We start from the raw sequence: 23,500 nt of genomic DNA, 5'->3' as shown, positions 1-23,500 counted from the left end.
GGACTCTTAAGTTCCATAAAGGGCAGGAGCCATCCATGTCTATCTTAGTTCATCATTACTTCCCCAGTGTCCTTCGCACTGTGTGGCACATAGCAATTTGTTGATATTTGCTGAATACATCATGCTATGAGAAAAGGAGACTGGGAAATAAAACTAAGAGAGAGCAGCATTGCAGAAGCCAAGAGGAAAAATTTCAAGCAGGGAAAGACCAAACCTGTTGTGACTACGTCCTAACTTGAGTCTTCCTTATCACTGCCTGGGCATTGTTGATCATATTGTCCTCCCCCAAGTAAGCCATTCACAGTTGCCCCAATCAATGGTTCTGCTCTCCTAGCCATTCAGCACCTACCTGGAGGAGATGCTTTTAGAAAAGACTTCTTAAATTGGAGAGTAAGGGAAAAGGATTCAGAATAAAGAAAGAAAACACCTCTTTCTTTGGAAAGTTGCTTGATGTACTCAAACACTTTTAGAAGAAGGATCACTATTTTCTCAGTGGTAATCAAAACATCTAAAGTAATAAAAATGGTGACTTACAGGCTAACTTCTCAAAAAGGGAGTGAGGTGGGCACAGAAATAGCTGTAATAGAACGTCTAGTTGTTATAAGATAGTGTCAGTTAGGAAGACAGCTGTTCCAAAGGATTGGTGATGTAGCTGAAGAAAGGTCAAGGAGTAGCCTTTTGTCAAAATATCATTGCGAAGAGGATGGTTGCTTAAAATCAGAGTCAAAGACAAACAGACTCTGACACGTATGACTCAATGAAGAAATTTAAGTTTCAGCTGGGGAGGAGATATGGGCGGAGAGGGTCAAGTGATTATATGTACATAGTTACCAATAGTTCAAGACACATATGACGTCTACTTCAATAACTTTATATCAGCATGATTCCCTTGCCATTAAGATGTCTGAAACTTGTCTGGAAACTGACAGCAGAGTTCAGCAGGTTTTCAAAGCCACATCATAAGGACTATCAGATGGGAGCAGAGGTCACCCTTGTTATCCCGAAACAATAGATAAAGAGTCTGAGATCTTGAATGTTTGAAGCCACTTCTCAGCATGAAAGGAAATTATTTAGAGGGGGTCAATAGGTAGCTATTTCAAATGTAAAAATATTCCACTGTTGGGAGTTTGGTGAAACCTTTAGATTTAAGATTCTTCCCACACTCCAAGGGCTAATCCCTGATGAAATCCCCATTCTGTGCTCTTAAGAATAGTTTGAAAGCACTTCTGTTAAGTACTCATTTCTTGAGGAAAATATTGCTTTGCAGGGTATACTCTGATCATGTTCTCACTGGCTAGGCAAAACATGAATAGGCATATTCTCAGAGTCAATGCCAATCTCCATATCCTAAGGATCTCTTTACCAAGGAATCAGAAGCCTAAAGGTAGCAGTCACGGCTACTCAGGATATATTGTGATTTATTTTATAATTATGGAACAGCGCTCCAAACACTGCTTTACACGTGAAAATCCTGATGAAATCTATACATTGAGTTTAAATCCACTATAAAGCACCAACAGGGAAACAAAGCAGGCTTCTGGAAAGTCTATTTGCTGATCAAAAAACTGTCCCACTTAATGGCAGGTATTGTGTCCTGTTCATTTCTGTTCACTGGCCTAGGTCAGTATCTGGCATATAGTAGGACCTGATAAGCAAATGACCCTCAGAGAGAATATGGAGTTGATGATTTGTGACCACTAAGAAAAGCAGTCTATTCAATTTCTCTCATTACTCTGCAGGTATCATCAGTTTCAGCAGCTCCAGGAACTGTCTTGCCAACCATGACTATTGTTAACAGGATCATATTTTGCTGCTATACTGGAAACAGACGTTTATCCAAATAGCTTCCAAAAAGCTGTGAAGCAGTGCAAGTCACCACAGAGAAACCAACTTAGACTCTTAGGAAGTTTGACTGAGAGCCACCACCTCCCCATTTTTATAGTCCAATAGCGGGATGGGCCATTAATGACGCAACTGGTCCAATATGAAATGACAGCCATGTCCTACCAATCTAAACGTAGACTGGTGTCACGTAAGGCTTTGTCAGAAGGAAATGTCCAGAAACAGACAGTGTCAACAAATACCATGAAACAGAGAAGGCTCCTGTGGTCTGGGAGATAGGAACGTATAATCAAGCTGGCTTCAGCTTTGACTTACATAGCCAGGACTCCTGTCAGATTTTTCTGAGGGATATCATTTTAAACTTCTCATTTACTATCAACTTTAGTTTGTTAAGATCCAGAAAAGGTATTTCACAAATACATTTCTTTAGAATGAGGAATACAAGGGAGAAGGTTTTGCCCAGCTCAACGTGGAGGACACATACTATCTGTCTGGTCAAACTAGGAGAAACTTGGAAAAGGATGCCATGGTCTCTAGGGTGATGAAGTTCTGACAATCTGAATGGGGAAGTACTGAAACAAGTACTCCAAACTAGATGTTATTGAGTTCAATCACCTACCTCTAAGTCCAGCAAAAGCTGAGGAAAAAGTTGTAGCTCAAGTCTTGATGATATATTGGGAGATACGGTAAGTCAAGAAAGACTCAATTCTTAAAAAGACTGCTCTTTATGTAATACTGAGGTCTTCTACTGATGGAGGATTTAATCACCCTCTACAGCAAAAACTAACGCTGGAAACAATAATCTATAATCCTAGTCCTAGGTCAGAAATGTGGGTACATTTTGTGCCTCTCTCATCATTACGACATTGGCCTATAGCCAAAAGAAGGAAATGCTATTGATAGGTTACTGGAGGCCTTCAATATCACCATTTTGGGAAAAGATATGAATGGCAATAACAAAAACTATTACATCTTTCATAACTGCGTTGTTACGGAGGAATCATTCCACTTTCTAATACTAGTCAGATTCAGATCTGTTGGTCTAACTGCTCACCCTATGTAAAAATCCTTTCTACAACATCTCTGAAAGATGTCAATCCAGCCACTCGTTGGACCCTTCCAGCCTACTCCAGTGCTGAACAGATTGGTAAATGTAGTCTGACTCCTTGTAACCTTTCACCTGCTGGCCCTAGTTTTGATTACCGAAGCCACACAAGTCATATCCAATCACTTTTCTACTACTTGACCATCTGTCTCATATGTGAAGACAGTAACATTGTCTAATCTTAGTATTCTTTCATCTTTAGAATAAGTAATTCTAGTTTCATATCTGTTGATTGTATAATAAATTCCAGATGCCCTAATTTCACTTCCCTCCTCTGAAAAAAAAAAAATCCCCATTATATGCAATTCACACAACTGAATACAATAACCAAAGTTCAATTTGACTGGTCCAATGTACATGGCTGAGCAGCACAGTACAAATACATAACAAACTACAAATACAAAACAAGTGTTACCTTGTTTAGCTAGAACTCTACAATGCAAGCTCTTTTTATTTAAGCTTATTTAAGATTCTCAAGCCATGGAATTCTGTTCCCCCCACTCCTCTACCCTGAGTTCTAAGATTCTAGAGAATGCTATATATTTCTTTTCTTTGGCTATGATGGACAAGATGACTTTCTCACAAAGTTTGCCCCTCTTCTTTTTCCGAAGTAAGTTCAGAGAAGCAATCTCCTTTACTGAAATCTGCTGTTTTCTATGGGATTACACTGCCACGAGTTTCAGATGCTATTGCTTTTAGCAAAATTACAGATGCAGCCTCCCTACCACCAACTTGCCTCTACAAGTTTTGTGATGTGTCACACAAAAAAATCATTCATATCCTGTGTATTGGGGGGGAGGGAGGCCTGGCAGCAGGGGGATTACAGAGGAAACAATTTTTCTCATAAGAAATGATATTTTAAAGCATACTTATCTAAAAGAAATGTAATCTAGTTCAATAATAAAAAACTCCTAAAAAAACAAAATTTCCTGTTTATGTTGATTAACAGAAGAACTTAACTCCTCTGGGGCTGGCAATTGATTATTCTTTTAAGTGAATCAAATATTTTCGATGAAAAGATTAAACTGGGGGCCGGCCCTGTGGCTAAGTGGTTAAGTTCACACGCTCCGCTTCGGCAGCCCAGGGTTTTGCTGGTTCAGATCCTGGGCACAGACCTAGCACCACTCATCAAGCCACGCTGAAGCGGCATCCCACATGCCACACCAACTAAAATACACTACTATATACTCGGGGGGCTTTGAGGAGAAGGAGAAAAAAAAAGACTAAACTGTTCCTCTATTACGATTCATATTCCTTCATCTGCACAAACCTCTCATTCCTGTTCTCTGAAAATCAAAGCAAAAAGACAAAAACATGCCTCCCCTCCCCCAATAAAACCTCCAAACTTTAAGTGGCTGGAAAAAAAGATTTTTTTCTCCTATAGCTTACTCTATAATGTACAAACACAAAAAACTGCTTGGTCAGGCAGCTACAAAGTCCCACGCCTATGGTGAGCTTCCAACGGCATGCTTACATGCGCTTTACCATGACTGCTAAGTGGCTACCTACAAAAGAGATCACAAAATGTATTCTCCATATGTTAAGAGAAAATGCAGCCAGATGTATTTATTTAAAAATTAAGTTCTCTTTCATTAATCTAATTAATAATTGAGATCAAATTTACCAAGCTAGTTTTAAAAAGTTTCTTCTTATGTGCCTGGGTTTAAATGCAGGGCTTCAAAGCTCTGGTTTAATGTAGACAATTAGTAACTTTCATTTTATTACTTTCTTCGTACACCCTAAATTCTTAATCTTATAACCTGTACCTGATAATCTGGGTAAACTGTGAGGGGTGGGTTGGTTCCTAAAGTAAGTTTTCCATTTCAGTCTGAACAAACCACATGAAATCTATGTAAAAAGTACTCTGAAACACTAGGACAGAATTGAGGGTGGGATGGTGGGGGAGGAACAAGGTCAATAAGAAGCTAATCCCATAACCTTAAACCTCTAAATATTACTATTTTCAGATATGAACTCACTAATACACCAAATTCTTGAAAGGTAGCAACTAAGATCTTCCTTGGTTATTTTTATCCCACGGATCAAGTGAACAGAATCTAAGTAACACTACCCTTTGGATTGCATATCAGTTGGTTATAACAGTTTGCCAAATCAGTTGTTTAAAGGTTGACCACATGGTCAAGCAGGACAATCCACATTAGCTGAGGAAAAGCAGCAGCAATCACAAAAATCTTAGGCTAAATGGCTAAAGAGGTGAGATTTGACTTTAGTATTCTTCTCCCTTCCCTTTCTGCTGACTCTTTCTTGTTCTCCTGCCAATGGTTCCCCAAACTTTTTCCCTTAAAAAGACACCCCAATGGGAACCCAGCAAAGTTGCAACTGATCAAGAAAGCATACCTCCTAGTAATATTTACATTTTAAAACAAGTAAAGGTTAAAGCAAACAAATCTCCAATTGGTAAAAACTGTCAAAGCAATGTCTGTGAACAAGGAAATTTTTATGTTCCTTCTCTGCTCATCATTCCTACTCCAAAAAAACAGAGAGCTTTAAAACCTATCCTTTTGCTTTTGCCAAAAATTACTTTAAACAATTATGTAATATACAAAATGAAAAACCAGGATTATGAGAAGCATGAGAATCTCCTCCCATTTTCCATCATGCATGCCTCACTTGATAGAGACAGTCGCATGTTTCCTCATGGCGCAAAGTATAAATGCTTTATAGAGATCAGCTGTGTGTCCCATCTCTGGTTCTCTTAAATTCTTTAATTAAATTGAATACGTTTGTATCATAGTGAACCTGCTAAATATTAAAAGAAAGTAATTCAAACGATCTAAATCTCAGAATGAAGTGAGGTTAGTCCCAATTTAGATTCTAGATCCAAGCTAAAGTACCCGCACCATCTTTCCTCTCATCTCACTACTTTCACCTCAACTTGTGTGTGTGGGGCAGACTACCCGCCCGCACCCAGCCCGAGTAAGATCTCAGTTCTCCCAAACTCGACTATTTCCAGTTCTAGTCTCTCCAGAAACTTGCTAATGACTATCCTGATAAACCCATTCATGCTAACGTGTCAATGGTCAATTAAGCTACTCCTCCCAAATTACATCCTTGCATTTTACAAGCGCCTTTAAGCCCTCAACCCAAAGGACTGATAAGAGTTAAATAGTGCAACCCGTAAGAACGATAAACTTTGGAGAAAATTGGCCTTTCAAATCGCAAGGTGTACTACGTCCCGTACTCCCTCTTGTGTGTGGAGGCCTTTGAGGGTAGCAAGACCGGAAGTTGGTACAGGTATTGTTGATACAAAACAAAGCAGGCAAAAAAAACTTCCAGCGAGCGCGGCACGCTCGCCCCCTGGCCCAATCTCTTCTGTCCTCACTCGACGAGAGGGAGATGACCACGACGGCAGTCCTGGGGGAAGCCGGGGGCACAGGAGCGCCGTGTCTGGTTTGGGGCCTGCGAGCGCGGGTGCGCAGGCGGGGTCCGCGGCGAGGCGACGCGGCGCTGACTCCGGTTACCTGCGGCGAAGTGGAGCGGGGTGGACTTCCTGCCCGCCGTGTCGCGGCTGTTCACCTTCTCGGGCGTCACCAGCCTCTTGACTCGCTCCACGTCCCCGTTGCGGCACGCCTCGAACAGCTCGCGAGCGGCCGGCTCCACGGCCTCGGCCGCCGCGCCCGCACAGGCCGCGCCCCCGCCGGCGCAGCGGCGGCCCGACATGATCCTGGCCGCCGCCGCCGCCAGCAGCAACGCCAGCAACGGCAGCAGGAGCCCCGGCCCCGCGAGCAGGAGGGCGAGGCCCCCGGGAGGAGACGCGCTCAGGGCCCGGGCCGCTCGGCTCCCTCCTGTCACCGGGCTCGGCGCAGTCCCATGGCCGCGCCGCCGCGCGCTCCTCGCTCGGCCCTGCAACCCCCGGCTGCCCTGCGGCAGAGCGAACCCGCCGTTCGAGCCCCGAGGCGACGCGGCGGCGGAAGCTGGTGAGGCCCCTCCTGCCAGCTCCGCGGAGCCCTGGGAGCGCACGTGACGTCCTGCCGCGCGTGCGCAGTGTTCCAAGCCGCGCCGGGCTGGTTTCGGCGAACAGGGCCGCGCGGAGGGGTTTGTGGGAAATGTGCGGCGAAAGCCTTGGCGGCGGGACGAGAAGGGGCTTCGGCCCACCGCCATGTTTGCGGTGGCGTCTGGTGACGTCGAACGACTGGGAGCGAGTGTGCTTATTTTGTTTTTTTAAGGCACGGAATTCCCAAGCTGAATTCTCTTATTGTTACACTGAAAAGTGCCTTTGAAAGTTTTTCCCCATCTTTCATGTTATTTTGAAATTTTTACTGTGGAAATTTTCTGTTTTTTCAGCCTCCACAATCTCTTTCTCCTGGGGCATTTCTTATTTTTTTACTGTCTCTTCCATTTCTCCGCAACTGCTATTTTGTTGTTTCTTGTAAGCTGCTTCTTGGAAATGAATGAGTCGCTCTCTACCTGATGGGAAGTTTGGATGAGCGGCCCTAAGATCATTTAAAGGAAATTAGGGAAGCGATGAAAGTTTGTTCCAATTCTGAATTAACAATAATCATCCGATAGTCATCTGATTAATTACTCTTTCCGTAGTTTATTAGCTCAGGACTCACTAAAGGGCCCATACTTAAATCAGTATTATACTGACTTGGATGAGGTGTGGATACACTGGGTATACGCATCGCCGACGAAATTTAATGAGTTGCAATTCTTCTTGTTTTTTTTGACCATTGAAGCAAGAAAAGCACTCAGTTAATTCTCACGCTTAAGGTAGTGATGTGGCTGTTTTGATCATTCCCTACTCTCCATGCCCTGGCCTCAAGAAACTGTTTAAAAGAAAGGTAGTCTTACGTAAAATGATACGTGTTGACCTTTGGCACACTGACAGGCATTTCCTCCCCTGTTATTTTAACTTCTTAACCTGTTTTTCAGGAAATTCAGTTTTTGTTTGGGAACGTTGACTCACTAATGTGCTAAAAGATAGAGCATGTACACTTTGGGAGCATTTTTGTAAATATGTAACTTACATAATTATATAAGTACATAATAAAATATTTAGTATAAATTTATGTTATTAATATTAATAAATATCCATGAATGCACCTAAGAACTAGAATATGACCAACACAATTGCATCTATCGTTTTTTTTCCAGTTTCATCCGCTTGCCAAATGCATTTCCTTAGAGATTGGCACCTGAGTTAACATCTGTTGCGGATCTGTTTTTCTTCTTCTTCTCCCCAAAGCCTCCTAGTACATAGTTGTATATTCTAGCTGTAGGTCCTGCTGGTTGTGGCATATGGGACACTGCCTCAGCATGGCTTGAGGTGCAGTGCCATGTCTGCGCCTAGGATACAAACCACTGAAACCCCCGGGCCTCCAAAGTGGACTTCAGAGGGAGCTTAAGCACTTGGCCATGGGGCGGGCCCTCCAAATGTATTTCCAATTTTGTTTATCATTCCCTATTTACTAATTTGCACTTATTAATCCCTTCCCATGTGTGTATCCATCAACAACGTATTGTTCAATTTTACGTGCGTGTTTTTGAGCTTTATAAAAATACCAGTCTTTGTGATTTTTTCACTTAAGAAGACATTTGTAAGACTCGTGCATTCATTTTCATTGCTTTATAGAGTTGCCTTGTGTGAATATACCATAAATTTACAATTCTCCTGGCCATTTGGTTTCATTCCAATTTTTTTTATTGTGAACAATAAAACAGGAACATTCTTATACATCCTCCTGGTGCACCTGTGCAACAATTTAATGTGAGAGGCTTTCAGACTTTTGACTACTACCGATAGTATAAGAAATGCTGTTAGTGTCTTCAACCGGTAAACACACACACATATATAAAACAAAAACTTTGCAAAATAATAAAACAATATTCACCTCTCCAGTCTTTAAAAAAATGGTAATTGTAACTCTGAGTAAATGGATTACAGAACTCACAAATGAGTGCTTACCCAGAGTTTGAAAAACACTGCAGGAATGGACTACCTAGGAGTGGAATTACTGAGTCATAGGGAACTAGAATGTTCACTTTACAAGGTAATGCCAAATTGTTTTTCAAAGAGATTGTGAATAATGTGCACGCCCACCAGCAGCATGTAGGAGTTTTCTAAATCTGTGTCCCCATCAACTCTTGGTATTGTCAGATTAATTCTTCCAATATAGTGGGTGTAAATGGTATTTCAGAGAGGTCTTGGGCTGCATTTTAAAAATATCTAATGAATGTTAGAGAAATGTAAATCAAAACCACAATGAGATATTACCGCACATCCGTTGGGATGACTACTATCAAAAAAACAAGACAATGTTGATGAGGATGTGGAGAAATTGGAATGCTTGTGCACTGCTGGTAGGGCTGTAAAATAGTGCAACTGCTATGGAAAACAGTATGGAGGTTCCCCAAAAAATTTTAAATAGAACTACTATGTGATCCAGTAATCCCACTTCTAGGCATATATACAGGAGAGTTGAAAGTAGGGTCTGGAAGAGATATTTTCACATTCACGTTCATAGCAGCATTGTCCATAATAGGCAAGAGGTGGAAGCAACCCAAGGGTCCACAAACAGATGAATGGATAAACAAAAGTAGTATATACATATGGTAGAATATTATTAAGCTTTAAAAAAAAGAAGGAAATCCTGGCATATGCTACAACATTGATGAACCCTGAGGACATTATGCTAAGAGAAATAAGTCAGTCACAGAAAGACAAATACTGTATGATTCCACTTATGTGAAGTGTATTTGTTTGTTAGGGCTGCCATAATAAAATACTACAGAATGGGTGGCTTAAACAATGAAATTTATTTTCTACAGTTTTTGAGGCTAGAAGTCCAAGATCAAGGTGTTGACAGCTTTGATTTTCCTGAGGCCTCTTTCTTGGACTTGCTTATAGTCATCTTCTGGCTGTGTCCTCACATGGCCTTTCCTCTTTTCATGTGCATCTCTTGTGTCTATGTGTCCAAATTTTCTCTTTTTATAAGAGGACAGCAGTCAGATTGGATTAGGGTCCACCCATATGGCCTTATTTAACCTTAATTTCCTCTTTAAAGGCCCTATCTCAAAATATTGTCACATTTAGAGGTACTAGGCGTTACGGCTTCAATACATGAATTTAAGGGAGGCCACAATTCAGCCCATAACATGAGGTATCTGATGTAGATGGATAGAAAGCAGAGTGGTGGTTACCAGGGGCTGGGGAGAAGAGGAAATGGGAAATTTATTGTTAATTGGGTATGGAGGTTCAGTTTTGCAAGATGAAAAAGTTCTGCAGATCTGTTGCATAACAATGTGAATATACTTAATGCTACTGAATTGTACACTTAAAAATGGCATAAAAATGCAAATAAAGTTGAGTGTCTTTTCAGATGTTTATGGTCTATTTATATTTTCCTCTTCAGGTAAATACTTATTTATGTCTTTTGCCCATTTTCCTATTGGGTTGTTTGCCTTTTGCTGTTGACTTGTGAGCATTCTTTATATATTCTGGATACTAATCCTTTGTCAGTTATATGTGTTGGAAATATCTTCTCCCAGTTTGTAGCTTGCTTTTTTATTTTCCGAATGAAAAGATGCCTCAACTTTAATATAGTTGAATTTACAAATATTTTCACTTAGAGTTTATGTCTCTGTGTGTGTTTGTGTGTGTTAACTTAAGAAATTATTTTCTTCTGAAAGTTTAAATTTTTGCCTTTTACATTTAAGTCCTTAATCCTTCTGGACTTGATTTTGGAGTATGGTATGAGATAGATATTTAATTTCTATTCTTTTTCTTTTTTTCCAAATAGATAACATATTGTCCTACCACCGTTTATTAAGAACGCCTACCTTTCAGAAGAGAGCTGCAGTGCCACTTCAAGCTTCCATATATTCATGAGTCGGATTCTGGACTCGATTTCATTCCATTAATTGATTTGTATAGCCCTCCTTTAATACATCGTAATACATCCTCCAATTCTATCTTACCAGCTTAGTAATCAATTTTGATACCTAATAGGACAAATCTCACAGCTTATTCTTTTTTGATTTTTCAAGATTTTGCTCTCCCATATAAATTTTGGAATCAGAGTCTCACGTTCCTTGAAAACCCCATGGGGGTTTTGATGAGACTTGCCTTGAATTTACAGATCAATTTAGGGAGAATTGCTACATTAAGGACATTGAATTCTCCTATCTTTGAACATGGCATATCTCTCTATTTATTTAGGTCTTCTTTAATGAATTTCAATAAAGTTTTGTACTTTCCTTCATATAGATCTTGCACTTCCTAGTTTTATTACTATCGTAAATTTTTTTTAGTATGACTTATCAAACCACTGTAAAAAGGCATTTTTGAAGCACTTGGAGACATTTTAATATGGACTGGATATTAGGTAATAATAAGGTATTGATGTTAATTTGGTTAGGTTAATATGTTAACATAGTATTCATCAGGGTAAAAAGAAGAAAAGGCCTTTATCAGAAATTCATACTTAAAGTGACATGATGTTTTGTTTGTTTGAAATGGTTGATAAAAATAATTTAAAATAGTTCATTAAAAAATGAGGGAAGAGGTAAAAGAAGAATGGCAAAATATTGATAATTATTGAAGCTAGGTAATGGATACATGGGAGTTCATTATACTGTTCTCTCTATTTTTGTGTATATTTGAAATTGTCCATAATAGACTTTAAAATTGTATTTTCTAATCATTCTTTGCAGGCATACGTATATGTATGTATGTATGTATATATGTATATATACATATGCACACACAGTCTTATCATTTGTGAATGTGAATTGTGAAAAAAGTTTCTCCTTTTACAATCCTAGGGCTTACTGGGTTGGCTGAGACCTCTAATGTATTATTGAATAAAAATGTTGATATTAGGCATGCTTGTCTTGTTCTGGTTTTTAAAGGGGCATCTAACTTTTTACTGCTAAGAATAACGTTTTAAAAAAATATTGTTTTCAGTAGTGTTTTGGTAGTTACACTTTTTTAAGGTAAAAGAGGTTTCTTTCTATTTGCACTTTGCTAAGAATTGTTATCATGAATAGATGTTGAATTTTATAAAATGCTTCCTTATTTGTTGTTTTTATCATAATTGGATGTTGAATTTTATCAAATGTTTTTTTCCTACATCTAGGAAATGCATTGAGATGCATTTTTTTCTTCTTTAATTTGTTCACATAGTCAATTATATTTATGAATTTTCTAATGTCAAACCAATCAATAATTTAAAATTTTCACACAAAGTAAACATCGAGTCTAGAGAGTTGTTCAGGCAAATCCTACCAAACTTTCATAGAATAGCTAATTTTAATCTTGTTCCAGAGACTAGAAAAAGAGGAAATACTCCCTAACTCAATGAAGCTGGAAAGGACAAGAAAGGAAAATTACAGGCCACTTTCAATCAGGAACTTAGATGTAAAACTCCTAAATAGAATATAAGCTAACAGAATCCAGAAAAGATGATGTAGAACCAGCTGGTACTTGAAAAGAAATACTCAAAACAAACAAATAAGCACAGAACAAATAGCTCCAGAGGTGTTTATATGTATAATTAAAGCAACTGTGGGACCGAGTCTGACAGTACATTTCTTAATTTTAAACAGGATGCTTTCCCTTGCCAGCCTTTATTTTTCCCTTCATTAAGAGAGAAGGGAACAGCTTGGACTTGGAAACAGTGAGTTAAAACAGAAATAAGGTGGCAGAAAAAGACAATACCAGGTTGAATAGTGTCCTCCCCAAGTTCGTATCCTCCCGGAACCTCAGAATGTGACCATGTGAGCGTGGAGGCGGAAACTGGAGTGATGCATCTACAAGCCAAGGAATTGCAAGGATTGCAGGCAACCACTGGAAGTTAGAAGCGGCAAGGAAGTAGGCACCCAATAGCCTTCAGAGAGAGCAGTGCTCTGCCAATTCCTTGATTCCAGATGTCTAATCTCCCGAATTGTGAGAGAATAAATTTATCTTGTTACAAAACACCCAATTTGTATGACTTTGTTATGGCAGCCCTAGGACACTACTAACAGATTATGGTACTGCAAAGTGGGGTGCTGCTCTAACAAATGCCTAAAAATATGGAAGTGGCTTGGGAATCGGGTAATGGGTACAGACTGGAAGAATTTTTAAGTGTGTGACAGAAAAAGCCTAGATTGCCTTGAACAGATTGTTGGTAGAAATATAGAAGTTAAGGGCAATTCTGGTGAGGGCCCAGAAAGAAGAGAGAACTATAGAGAAAGCCTCTATTGTCTTGGGTCATACACATATCATTACTAACAGAATTTTGCTAGAAATGTGAGTGATAAAGTGTTTCTGCTGAGGTCCCAGAGGGAAATGACAAACATGTTATTGGACACCAGAGGAAAGGTAATCCTCATTATTAAGCAGCAGAAAACTGGGCTGAATTATGTCCTGCTATTGGATGAAAGTAGAATTTATAAGAGATGAACTTGAATATTTAGCTGAGGAGACTTCCAAGCAACACTGGGAAGGTGCAGACTGGTTTCGCCTTAGAACTTATAGTAAAATGAGTAAAGAAAGAGATAAATTGAAGAAAGAACTGTTTAGGAAAGAGGAACTTGAACTGGATGATTTGGGAAATTCTTAGCCTGCTGAGATGGCATGTTCTGGAAACAGGGCCAAGGTTGTGGCTGGACGACCGTTTGCTATAGAGATCGGGTGTGTGATTTATGGATCCAAACAACCGCATTAGCAGCAGCCAGCAGTAGAGACAATCATAGTATTTTCCTCACTGCCTCTCAACTATCAAGCCAGTGCCACACAAATTTAGGTTTTCTTTTGCAACACTCAACTTCAAGGTACTAATTTCTGTATTAATTAAGATAATACTAGAAATCCATCAAAACTTCAGTAGCTTAATACAATAGAAATTTATTTCTCACACACAAAGCCTATGTGATAGGGCTGTGGGGAAGGGAGGTTTTTCTCCACAAGGTCATTCAGGGACCTAGCTTTCCCCTAAGTTCCTTCTAAGGCTGCTTGACTATATCAGTAGTTCACATTGAGATGTGCTGCAAGTCTAAAATATATATTCATTAATAGATCTCATTAATATTAATTACATATTGGAATGATAATATTTTGGCTATATTAGGTTAAAGAACATACATTGCTAGAATCAATTTTACCTGCTACTGTTTATTTTTTAAATGCGGCTACTAGAAAATTTAGAACAACAAAAAGTTACCACTTTACATATGTTAGAATGACCAAAATTAGGAAGTAAGATGTGGAGAGGATATGGGAAAACCAGAATCCTCTTGTACTGTCTATAAAATAGAGACTTGTTCAGTTATTCTAGAGAGCAATCTAGCAGTATTTGATGGAATTACTTACGCTTATGAACATACGAATTTAAAGTTATATATGTGGCTTGTATTATGTTTTTATGTAGTGCTAGTCTAGATCAGAGGTTGGCAGATTTTGGTCCATGGGCCAAATTTGGCCTGCCACTTGCTTTCGTAAATAAAGTTTTGTTGGAACATAGCCATACCCATTCATTTATGTCTTGTCCTGGGCTATTTTGTTCTACAATAGCGGAGTTGAGTAGTTGCAACAGATTCGTTCCCAAAGTCTAAAGTATTAAGTGTCTGGCTTTTTACAGGAAAAGCTTGCTGACCCATGGTCTAGATTATTAAAACTGTGTCATTGTTTTCCTTGCAAATATCTTCTGCAAATGGAATCCTTGGCTGTTAACTCTGTCTGTGGTTTCCTTTGTTGAAAAAAAAAATCCTTTATTTTAATAAAGTCAAATCCTTTAATTTTTACCTTATGGCTTGTGCTTTGTGGGTCTTGTTTAAGAAATTCCTCCCTTATCAACTGTCACAAAGCTATAATCTTTCATTTTCTTAGCCTTTCACATGTAGGCCTTTGATATCAAGTTTACCTTTTCTATTGGTGTGAAGTTGCGATCAAAATTAATGATAAACTATTTTCCCAACAGCACCCATTAAATAATCTGTTCTTTTCCCATTGTAATATGATGTTACCTAAAATTCTTACTTCATTCTGTAATTTTGGGCAAGTTCTGTGTTTCAGTTACCTCATCTTTAAAATGGTGATAATAACAGTAGTTACCTTAAAGGTGACAGGGCAGCTTAAAGGTATTGTTACAACTAACACACTTAGAACAGTGCCTGGTACATAAAAAGTCTATGATAAGTGTAGGCTATTACTATTTGTATTGGCTGTTTCTGTGATATCATGTTTTTTTTCATGGCAGGTGGCAGATATGCAAGAGAAGCCAAGCCACGAAACACACGTAAAACCTCTGCTCGTGTCACATTCACTCATATTCCATTAACCAAAGCAAGTCCTAGGGCCAAGGCCCAAATCAGTGGGGCAAGGATACTTGTCCATAGTGAAACTATGGCAGGGGCCAAAGACAAAGGAAGAATTGTGACAAATAATATTATCTTCCATATTATTGTTGCCGCTGTTCCTTCTTTTTTGGTGAGGAAGATTAGCCTTGAGCTAACATCTGTTACCAATCTTCCTCTTTTTTCGTTTTTCCCAAAGCCCCAGTACATAGTTGCACATCCTAGTTTTAGGTCATTCTACCTCTTCCATGTGGGCTGTTGCCACAACATGCATAGATGAGCAGTGTGTAAGTCCGTGCCCAGGATCCGAACTGGCAAACCCTGGGCTGCCAAAGCGGAGCATGAACTTAACTATTCAGCCATGGGACCGGCCCCTTCTGTTCTTCTTATTATTTACAAAATTCCCATACATGAATGCATGGGTCTGTTTTTGAGTTTTGAATTCTGTTCCCATGGTCTGTTTGCTTATTCCTGTGACAGAAACTTATGTTTTTATTATTATAACTCTGTAATATACTTTCATATCTTGTAGGTTAATTTCCCTCTTTTTTTTCTGGTGAGGAAGACTGGCCCTGAGCTAACATCTGTGCCAATCTTCTTCTATTTTTTGTATGTGGGACACTGTCACAGCATGGCTTGGTGAGCAGTGCATAGGTCCATTCCTGGGATCTGAACCCATGAATTCTGGGCTGCCGAAGCGGAGCATGCGAAGTTAACCACTATGCCACCAGGCCAGCCCGAGTTTCCCTCCTTTTTGTTCTTCTTTTATAAAATTGACTTTCTATTTGTGGACTTTATTCTTCCACATAAGTGTTAGAAAAAGTTTGATTTCCTCAACAATTCTGGAATGTTAAATAGAATCGCTTTTATTGATTAATTGGGGGAGGACTGATATTTACAATGTGAATTAAGACAAAGAGAGAGCATTTTCCACTCATTAGATCATTAGATAATATTAAGTGCAGGTGGGGATATTGGGCAACTGTTTATGATTGAATGGTATGGTGCTGCCATTCCGGAGAGTAGTTGATCAATATTTCATGAAACTGAATATGTATGTGTTATAATGCAGCAGTTCCCCTCAGGAGTTTTTACCCTAGAGAAACTCTAGTACAAATGCACAAGGAGACATGCACTGGATGTTCATTGCAGTTGCTTATGGTAACCAAGAGTTGTAGACAACTTACATGTTCTTCATAAAGGAATAAATAAGGAAAATATAGAAGCATATGACTGAGCATGCTGCAAAGATCAGAAGAGATGAACTAGATTTTCATAGAGAACATGGATAGACCTCATAAATAAGGTTGTACAAAAGAATTTAAAAAGAAGGCACTCGATAGTGCAGTTTCATGTATGTAAATTAAGAAATGGACAGAATAATATCACATATTTTCAGGGATAAATGCATGTATGAAAGGTAGATTGGAAGAAGATATATTAAATACATGAGACAGAGCTTATGATGGCATGCAGAAAGAAAATGGAATTGGAGAGTGGGGATAGAGATAAAGGAAAAGGACAATAAATAAATTTAAAAATTTTTCTTAAAAGGAGTTTAACTTGGATGGATAATGATAACTTGCCATGAAATTAATATTATCAATTGAATTCTGTAAACCTGAGGTAAAAAAAAGAATCATCTGCTAATAAATCACTGAGCTATAACACTTTTTGAAAGAATTTTATTTTTATTTTATAAATATTCTAGTTAGGTTATCTATATCAATATGAAATAAAGTAAATTTAACATTTTGCTTCAATCTTTTTTAACTGCAAATTATGTTATTATGTTAATGTAGCATACATTTACATAATAAAAGCATTTCTGTTTCTATGAAAACCTTACCAAGTTTTTTTGCTTCAGTCTTGAATAAAATTTGTTTTCAATGTGCTTTATTAATTGTATATTTGTTTTTTACTTTGTATATTTAATTTTCTCATTTATTTCTTGACAAAATGGTCCAACGCCAAGTTCTCTTAATTAATTTAAATTCATATTTTGCCATAAGGCACACCAATTAAACACAGTTGGGATTTAGAGACCATCATATACCTGACTAAAAATAAAAGAGACAGTCTCTTATGAGGCAATCTAACTTTCTGAAGTATGATCAATAGCTCCACTGAAGGGGAAGCTCTAAAACTCTGTGGTTACTTTTAGTAAGATAGAGTAACTTATGGCAGAAAACTGCACTCTTTAAGAATAGCTAGAGAAGTTGGATAAACAAGCAGACAAATAAAATCTCTTTATGGGTATTGGGAAGCTGCTAAGGCAGCTTGAACTTCAGAGGTCAAACTTCTGGAGAGGGGAAAACCATGGAGAGCTGAACTAACATTCTGCAGCCATGTTTTCCATGGGGAATTCCACAGTTCTGGGCTCAAGGAATGTGGCTGAAAACCCAATAGAAGTCTTGGGCAAAGGGCTGCTGCTGGAAGGCAGAGAAACCATGAGAGCATTTGGCAATCCTGTGGTCTAAAGAGACGCAAATTGGAGGCTGGAGGAGCAGAAAACTGAGCCCAATTGGTCAGGACTTTTTCAAGCCATTTTCCTGAATTCTGAGGCTGTGAAGTACAGGAGGATAAGAAGACAGGCAAAAAATTTCTGAAAAGCAGAGTGGTTTCTGGCAGTCCCGGGCTACTGAGGAGTCAAGGATTAGAGTTCAGGTCATGTCACGGAGGGGGGCCCTGGGGAACTACCCAGGCTTTTGGTTGGAACTCTGTAAACTATGCTCTAGGATGAGAGTGAAGAAGAGGTTGAAAGAGCCTTAGTAAACCTGAAGCCTAAACTTGAATCTGCTCAGTGCCTGATTGGATTAAGGTGATGAGCCCTAACTCTGCCTGCCTAGCAAAGGAAATGATGAACCCTCTCTGGAGATTTCCTCATTATCCAGAGCTTCTACAATTTTTCAATACAATATATGACTGTCAATCAAAGAGTATTAGGCATACTAGGAAATAGGACAAAATGACTGAAAAAATAAGAGAAAAATCAGACAGGTAATTCAGAATTATAGATACTTGCTAAATATTTTATCATAACTATGATGAATGTAGTCAAGAAAATAGAGGAAAAGTTGGAGAAAACAGATTAAGAAAAAGAGAATTTCACCACAGACAAATGAGACACAGTAAACAGGTCTAATATACGTTTAATTGGGGTTCCAGCAGACTAGGAGAAAAAGCAAAAGCAAATACTATAAGATGGAAAAAGAAAATGCAGAGAAAAATGAAGGGTAATGAAAAGGCTATGGGGGGCTGGCCCCGTGGCCGAGTGGTTAACTTCGCGCGCTCAGCTGCAGGTGGCCCAGTGTTTCGTTGGTTCGAATCCTGGGCGCGGACATGGCACTGCTCATCAGACCACGCTGAGGCAGCATCCCACATGCCACAACTAGAAGGACCCACAACGAAGAATATACAACTATGTACGGGGGGCTTTGGGGAGAAAAAGGAAAAAATAAAATCTTTAAAAAAAAAAGGCTATGGGTAAATATGAGTGGATTTTGACTGCATAAAACAACAGAAATGTTCTTTGCAATTTAAAATATATAGAGTTAAATGCACAATAACAGTAACACAAAAGGTAGGAAATGGTAAATGGAGTTAAAGAGTTCTAAAGTTCTAGCATTGTCAGGGAAGTAGTAAAAGTAATAATTAGTTTTAGGCTATGTTGTGGGTTAAATTGTGTTCCTTCATATAGATATGTTGAAATCCTAAGCCCCAAAACTCAGAATGTGACCTTATTTGGAAATGGGGTCATTGCAGATATAATTAATTAAGTAGAGATGAGGTCATACTGGAGTAGGGTGGGACCATAATCCAACATGGTGTCCTTAGAAGAAGACAGCCATGTGAAGACACAGACATAGGGAGAACCCCACGTGAAGCTGGAGGCAGAGATTGGAATGACGCATCTACAAGCCAAGCAATGCCAAGGATTGCTACCTGTCACCAAAGGCTAGGAAAGAGGCATGAAGCAGATTCTCCTTCAGAGCCTTGGAAGGAACAACCCTGCTGACACCTTGATTTTTGACTTTTAGCCTCTGGAACTGTGACAGAATATATTTCTGTTGTTTTAAGTCATCCAATTTGTAGTACTTTGTTATGGCAGCCCTAGGAAACTAATATAGACTGTAATAAATTACAATATTTAGGCCAACCACTAAAAGAATAGCTTAAAAAGCATAAATAACTAATAGATGGAAAAAATAGAATAATATAGCAGTATTTAATTAATTCAAAAGAAGGTAAGAAATGAAAGATAAAAACCACCTGGGTGAGATATTCACTTTATTATATATTAATCATTACATTACATCAATATAATTAAATGTAAATGGACTAAATATTCCAATTAAAAGATCGTCAGATTGAATCGGAAACAAAACCCTACTATATGCTGTTTATAAGAAACATACGTTGATATAAGAACATAGAAAATTTGAAAGCAAAAGAATTAAAAAATATACCATGTAAGTGCTAATCAAAAGAAAATTAATGTAGCTGTATCAATATCAGACAAGAACACTTTAAGGTGGGAAACATTACTAGAAATACAGAGAAACATTTAATAATTTTAAAGAGGTGACTCCTTCAGGAAGATATAACAATTTTAGACCTATATACACCCAATAACATGGCTTCAAAGTATATGAAGCAAAAATTTGACAAAACTAAGTGGAGAAATAGGAAAATCCACAGTCATAGTGGGACACTTTAAGATGGCTCTCTCTGTAGCTGATAGAACAAGCAGACAAAATATCGGTAAGTATAAAGAAGATCTGAAGAAGGTGATTAACAAAACAACCTAAGTGACATACATGGAACATTACACACAACAACAACACAATACACATTCACTTCAAGTTCGTGTGGAACATTTATTAAAATTGACCATATGCTGGGTTGCAAAGCATGCTTCATCAGAATTTCAAAGGTTTAAAATCATACAGAATGTGTTCTCAGATCACAGTGGAATCCAGTTAGATATCAAAAACAGTTAACTAGAAAACCCTCAACTGTTAGGAAATTAAGCAATATAATTCTAAGTAAGTCGTGGCTCAAATAAGAAATCACAATGGAAGTATTTGGAATTGAATGATAATGAAAATATAACATATTAAAACCTGTGTGTTTTACTAAAGCTGTGCTTATGGGGAAATTTATAGCTTTAAATGCATATATTAGAAAAGAAGGAAGCCTGAAAACGAAGGACCTAAATATTCATCTCAAAAAATTAGAAAAAACAACAGCAAAATAAATCTAAGAAAGTAGAAGGAACTGAATAAAGATAAGAGCAGAAATTAATTAAATAGAAAACAAATGCACAATAGAGAAAACCAACAGAACCAAAAGTTGGGCTTTTGAAAAGACTAATAAATTGGACAGACTTCTAGCAAGCTAAATCAAGGGAAAAAAGAGACAAAGCACAAAATCCCAATATCAGGAATGAAAAAGAGGACATTTCTACAGATCTTATAGACATTAAAAAGATAAAAAGATGATATATACAACACATGTTGTATAGTCCCATATCTACTAAATAAGTTGATTCTATAATTAAAAACCTTCCTGTAAAGAAGTCTTTAGGTCTAGACAGCCTTGTGGGTGGATTCTCCCAAATATTTAAGGAAGAAATAACACTGATCTTACACAACTCCTTCAGAGAATGGAAAAAGATGAAATACTTTCAACTTATTTTAAGAAGTTAGCATAGCTTTTGGTGCCAAAGCTTGAGAAGGATATTCAAGAAATGAAAATTACAGGCCAATCTCTTTCAAGAACAGATATGCAAAAATCTTAAACAAAATATTAGCAAATTTAATCCATTAATATATGGAAAGGATGATATATGGTGATCAAATTGGCTTTTGTTGAGCTCGGTTTGACATTTGAAAATTAATCAGCGTAACTCACCATATTACCAGAAAAAAGGAGGAAGTTCCTGTGATCATCTCAGTAGATGCAGAAAAAATGTTTGATAATGCAACAGACATTCATGATAAAAACTCTCAGCAAACTAATAGAAGGAATTTCTTTTATCTGATAAAGAATATCTACAAAATCCTACAGAAAACATGATACTTAAGAGTGAGCTATTTAAATACACCTTCTTGAGCTAGACAATGAGACAGGGTCACCTTCTATTACCACTTCTACTCAACATTGTACTGGAGGTCATAGCCAGTCCAAAAAAGGCAAGAAAGAAAACACGTAATCTCAGATGGCATGATTATATATTTAGAAAATCTAAAAGTGTTCATGAACTATTAAAAATGATAGCTAAATTTAAGCAAGTTTGCAGGATATATCATCAAAATTTAAAAAGTCAATTTGTATTTTCATACACCAGCCGCAAACAGTAGCAAATAAAATTTAAAAAATATAAAATCTACAATTGCATCAAAAATATCAAATACCTAGCAATAAGTATAATGAAAGATGGGCTAGACCATCACACCAAAAAACTGCAAATCATTATTTAGAGAGATTAAAGATGATCAAATTAATAGAAGTCTATACCATGTTCATGAATTGGAAGACCCAATTTATAAAAATTTATCAATCAGGGATCAATAAGAGAAGCAGAATCCTAAGATAAGATAAATAAATAAACACACAGACACATGTATTATATGTACATATAATATATATACATACATATACATATATATATATATAACATGTGTAAATGATACTGACCCTGATATCAGTTTCCCCACATTAAACCCAGCATATATGGGGTTAAAACCAAAACACTCATTCCCTGCTTACTCTCTGGCTTTCTGGCTCCAGAATCCACTATCCTCCATGGAGACAGACACTGTCAAGGACAAGCACCTGGATTATCTCCTCCCCACAAAGAGATACAGGCTGGTGGGAAAGCTGCTGACCAGGCTTCCTCCTCTCTGCAAGTAGTCTCAAGGCCAAAGACAGGCTAATGGGAAAGCTCCAACCAGCAAGGCCATATGCTCCCCCTCCCCTACCTAAAACCGCAAATAAAACCCTTCATTTTAGCTTCTCGGGGAGTTTTGGATTTCAGCATTAGCTGCCCTCTCTCCTTGCTCAGTGCTGTGCAAAAATAAAATTCATACTTTCTTCCACTACACCCAGTGTCAGAGATTGGCTTGCTGCACAACGGGTGAGCAAACTCACTTCAGGTTTGGTATCATAAATATATATACATGATGTATTATGGGAATTTGACCTTACACAATGTGGGAGCTGGTTAAATAGTCTCTGTAAGGCTATTGTCTTTGTGTCTCGTGCTGGAGCTTGAAATCTATATGGCAGGCAGTAGAGAAGGGAAGATAGATAGGAAGTGGGTAGAGCAAGGACAAGCTAGAACACATGAGTACAGATGGGAACCTAGATCAGCTCAACTCTCACTGTCTCCAACCTTGATGATGTGGGTGTCTTGAGGAGAAATTTGTGCCCACTGCTAAGGAGTCAGAGAAGCTGAAAGAGGATTCAGAGGAAGTTGGAGCAATTACAGGCCCGACTGCTGTCCCCACACCAACAAGGTGAGTCAAGAGGTAAGTAACAATGTGCAAGAGCTATAACAATGCCTGCTCTGGAATTCCGAACATAGAAATTATGCCTGCTGCTTCACTTTTGCTCTCCAGAGCTCATGCAAAAAAAGACTCCTGCGGCCATTCTAACCAAAGCTATCAGGGAAGAGAATTCTGGAAGATGTAATTTTGCTTAGCTAAATAGACACATTATAAAGCCACCACAGATACCAATTTTCTCCAGATTGATTTATTGATGCAATTCCATTCCAGTAGCAATCCCAGCAGTTCTTTTTATTCCCCTGTAGAAATCGTTGAGTTGATTCTAAAATTTATGGAGAAATGCAAAAGACCAAGGACAGTCAATATAATCCTGAAGAAGGACAAGACTGGGAGACTTAGACTACTAGATACTGTCATATTATTACAGTAATGAAGGCCATGCACCGTGGGCCCAAGGATAGACAGACCAATGGAAGAGAATAGAAAGTCCAGAAACAAACCCACATGAATACAGTTACTTGAATTATGACAAAGATGAAACTGTAGTACATTAGTAAGATGATGGTCTTTTCAGTAAATGGTGCTGGGACAATTTCTTATCAGTATGAAAAAATGAATTTTGTTCCTGCCTCATACCATATACAGAAAACAATTGCAGATGGGTTAGGTACAAATATAAACGGTTAAATAATAAAGCTCCAGGAGAAAACAGAGTAATGTATTCATGAACTTTAAATAG

The 23,500-nt window shown here is 38.2% G+C and overlaps 1 protein-coding gene across 1 annotated transcript in view; it reads right to left on the bottom strand.

Moving 5' to 3' along the window:
* The window catches only part of TNKS2 (tankyrase 2), a 61,766-nt gene extending 54,911 nt beyond the window's left edge, over positions 1-6,855 (bottom strand). Inside the window, exon 1 of the mRNA XM_046652894.1 lies at positions 6,430-6,855. Coding sequence (XP_046508850.1) covers positions 6,430-6,628 — 199 coding nt within the window. The 5' untranslated portion in view covers positions 6,629-6,855. The remainder of the gene's footprint in view (positions 1-6,429) is intronic.
* Positions 6,856-23,500: the final 16,645 nt, after the last annotated feature.

Source organism: Equus quagga, chromosome 2 (assembly GCF_021613505.1).
Source record: "Equus quagga isolate Etosha38 chromosome 2, UCLA_HA_Equagga_1.0, whole genome shotgun sequence".
NCBI lineage: Eukaryota > Metazoa > Chordata > Mammalia > Perissodactyla > Equidae > Equus > Equus quagga.
Note: the sequence above shows the minus strand (reverse complement) of the source record. Positions and strands in the feature narration are given on the sequence as shown.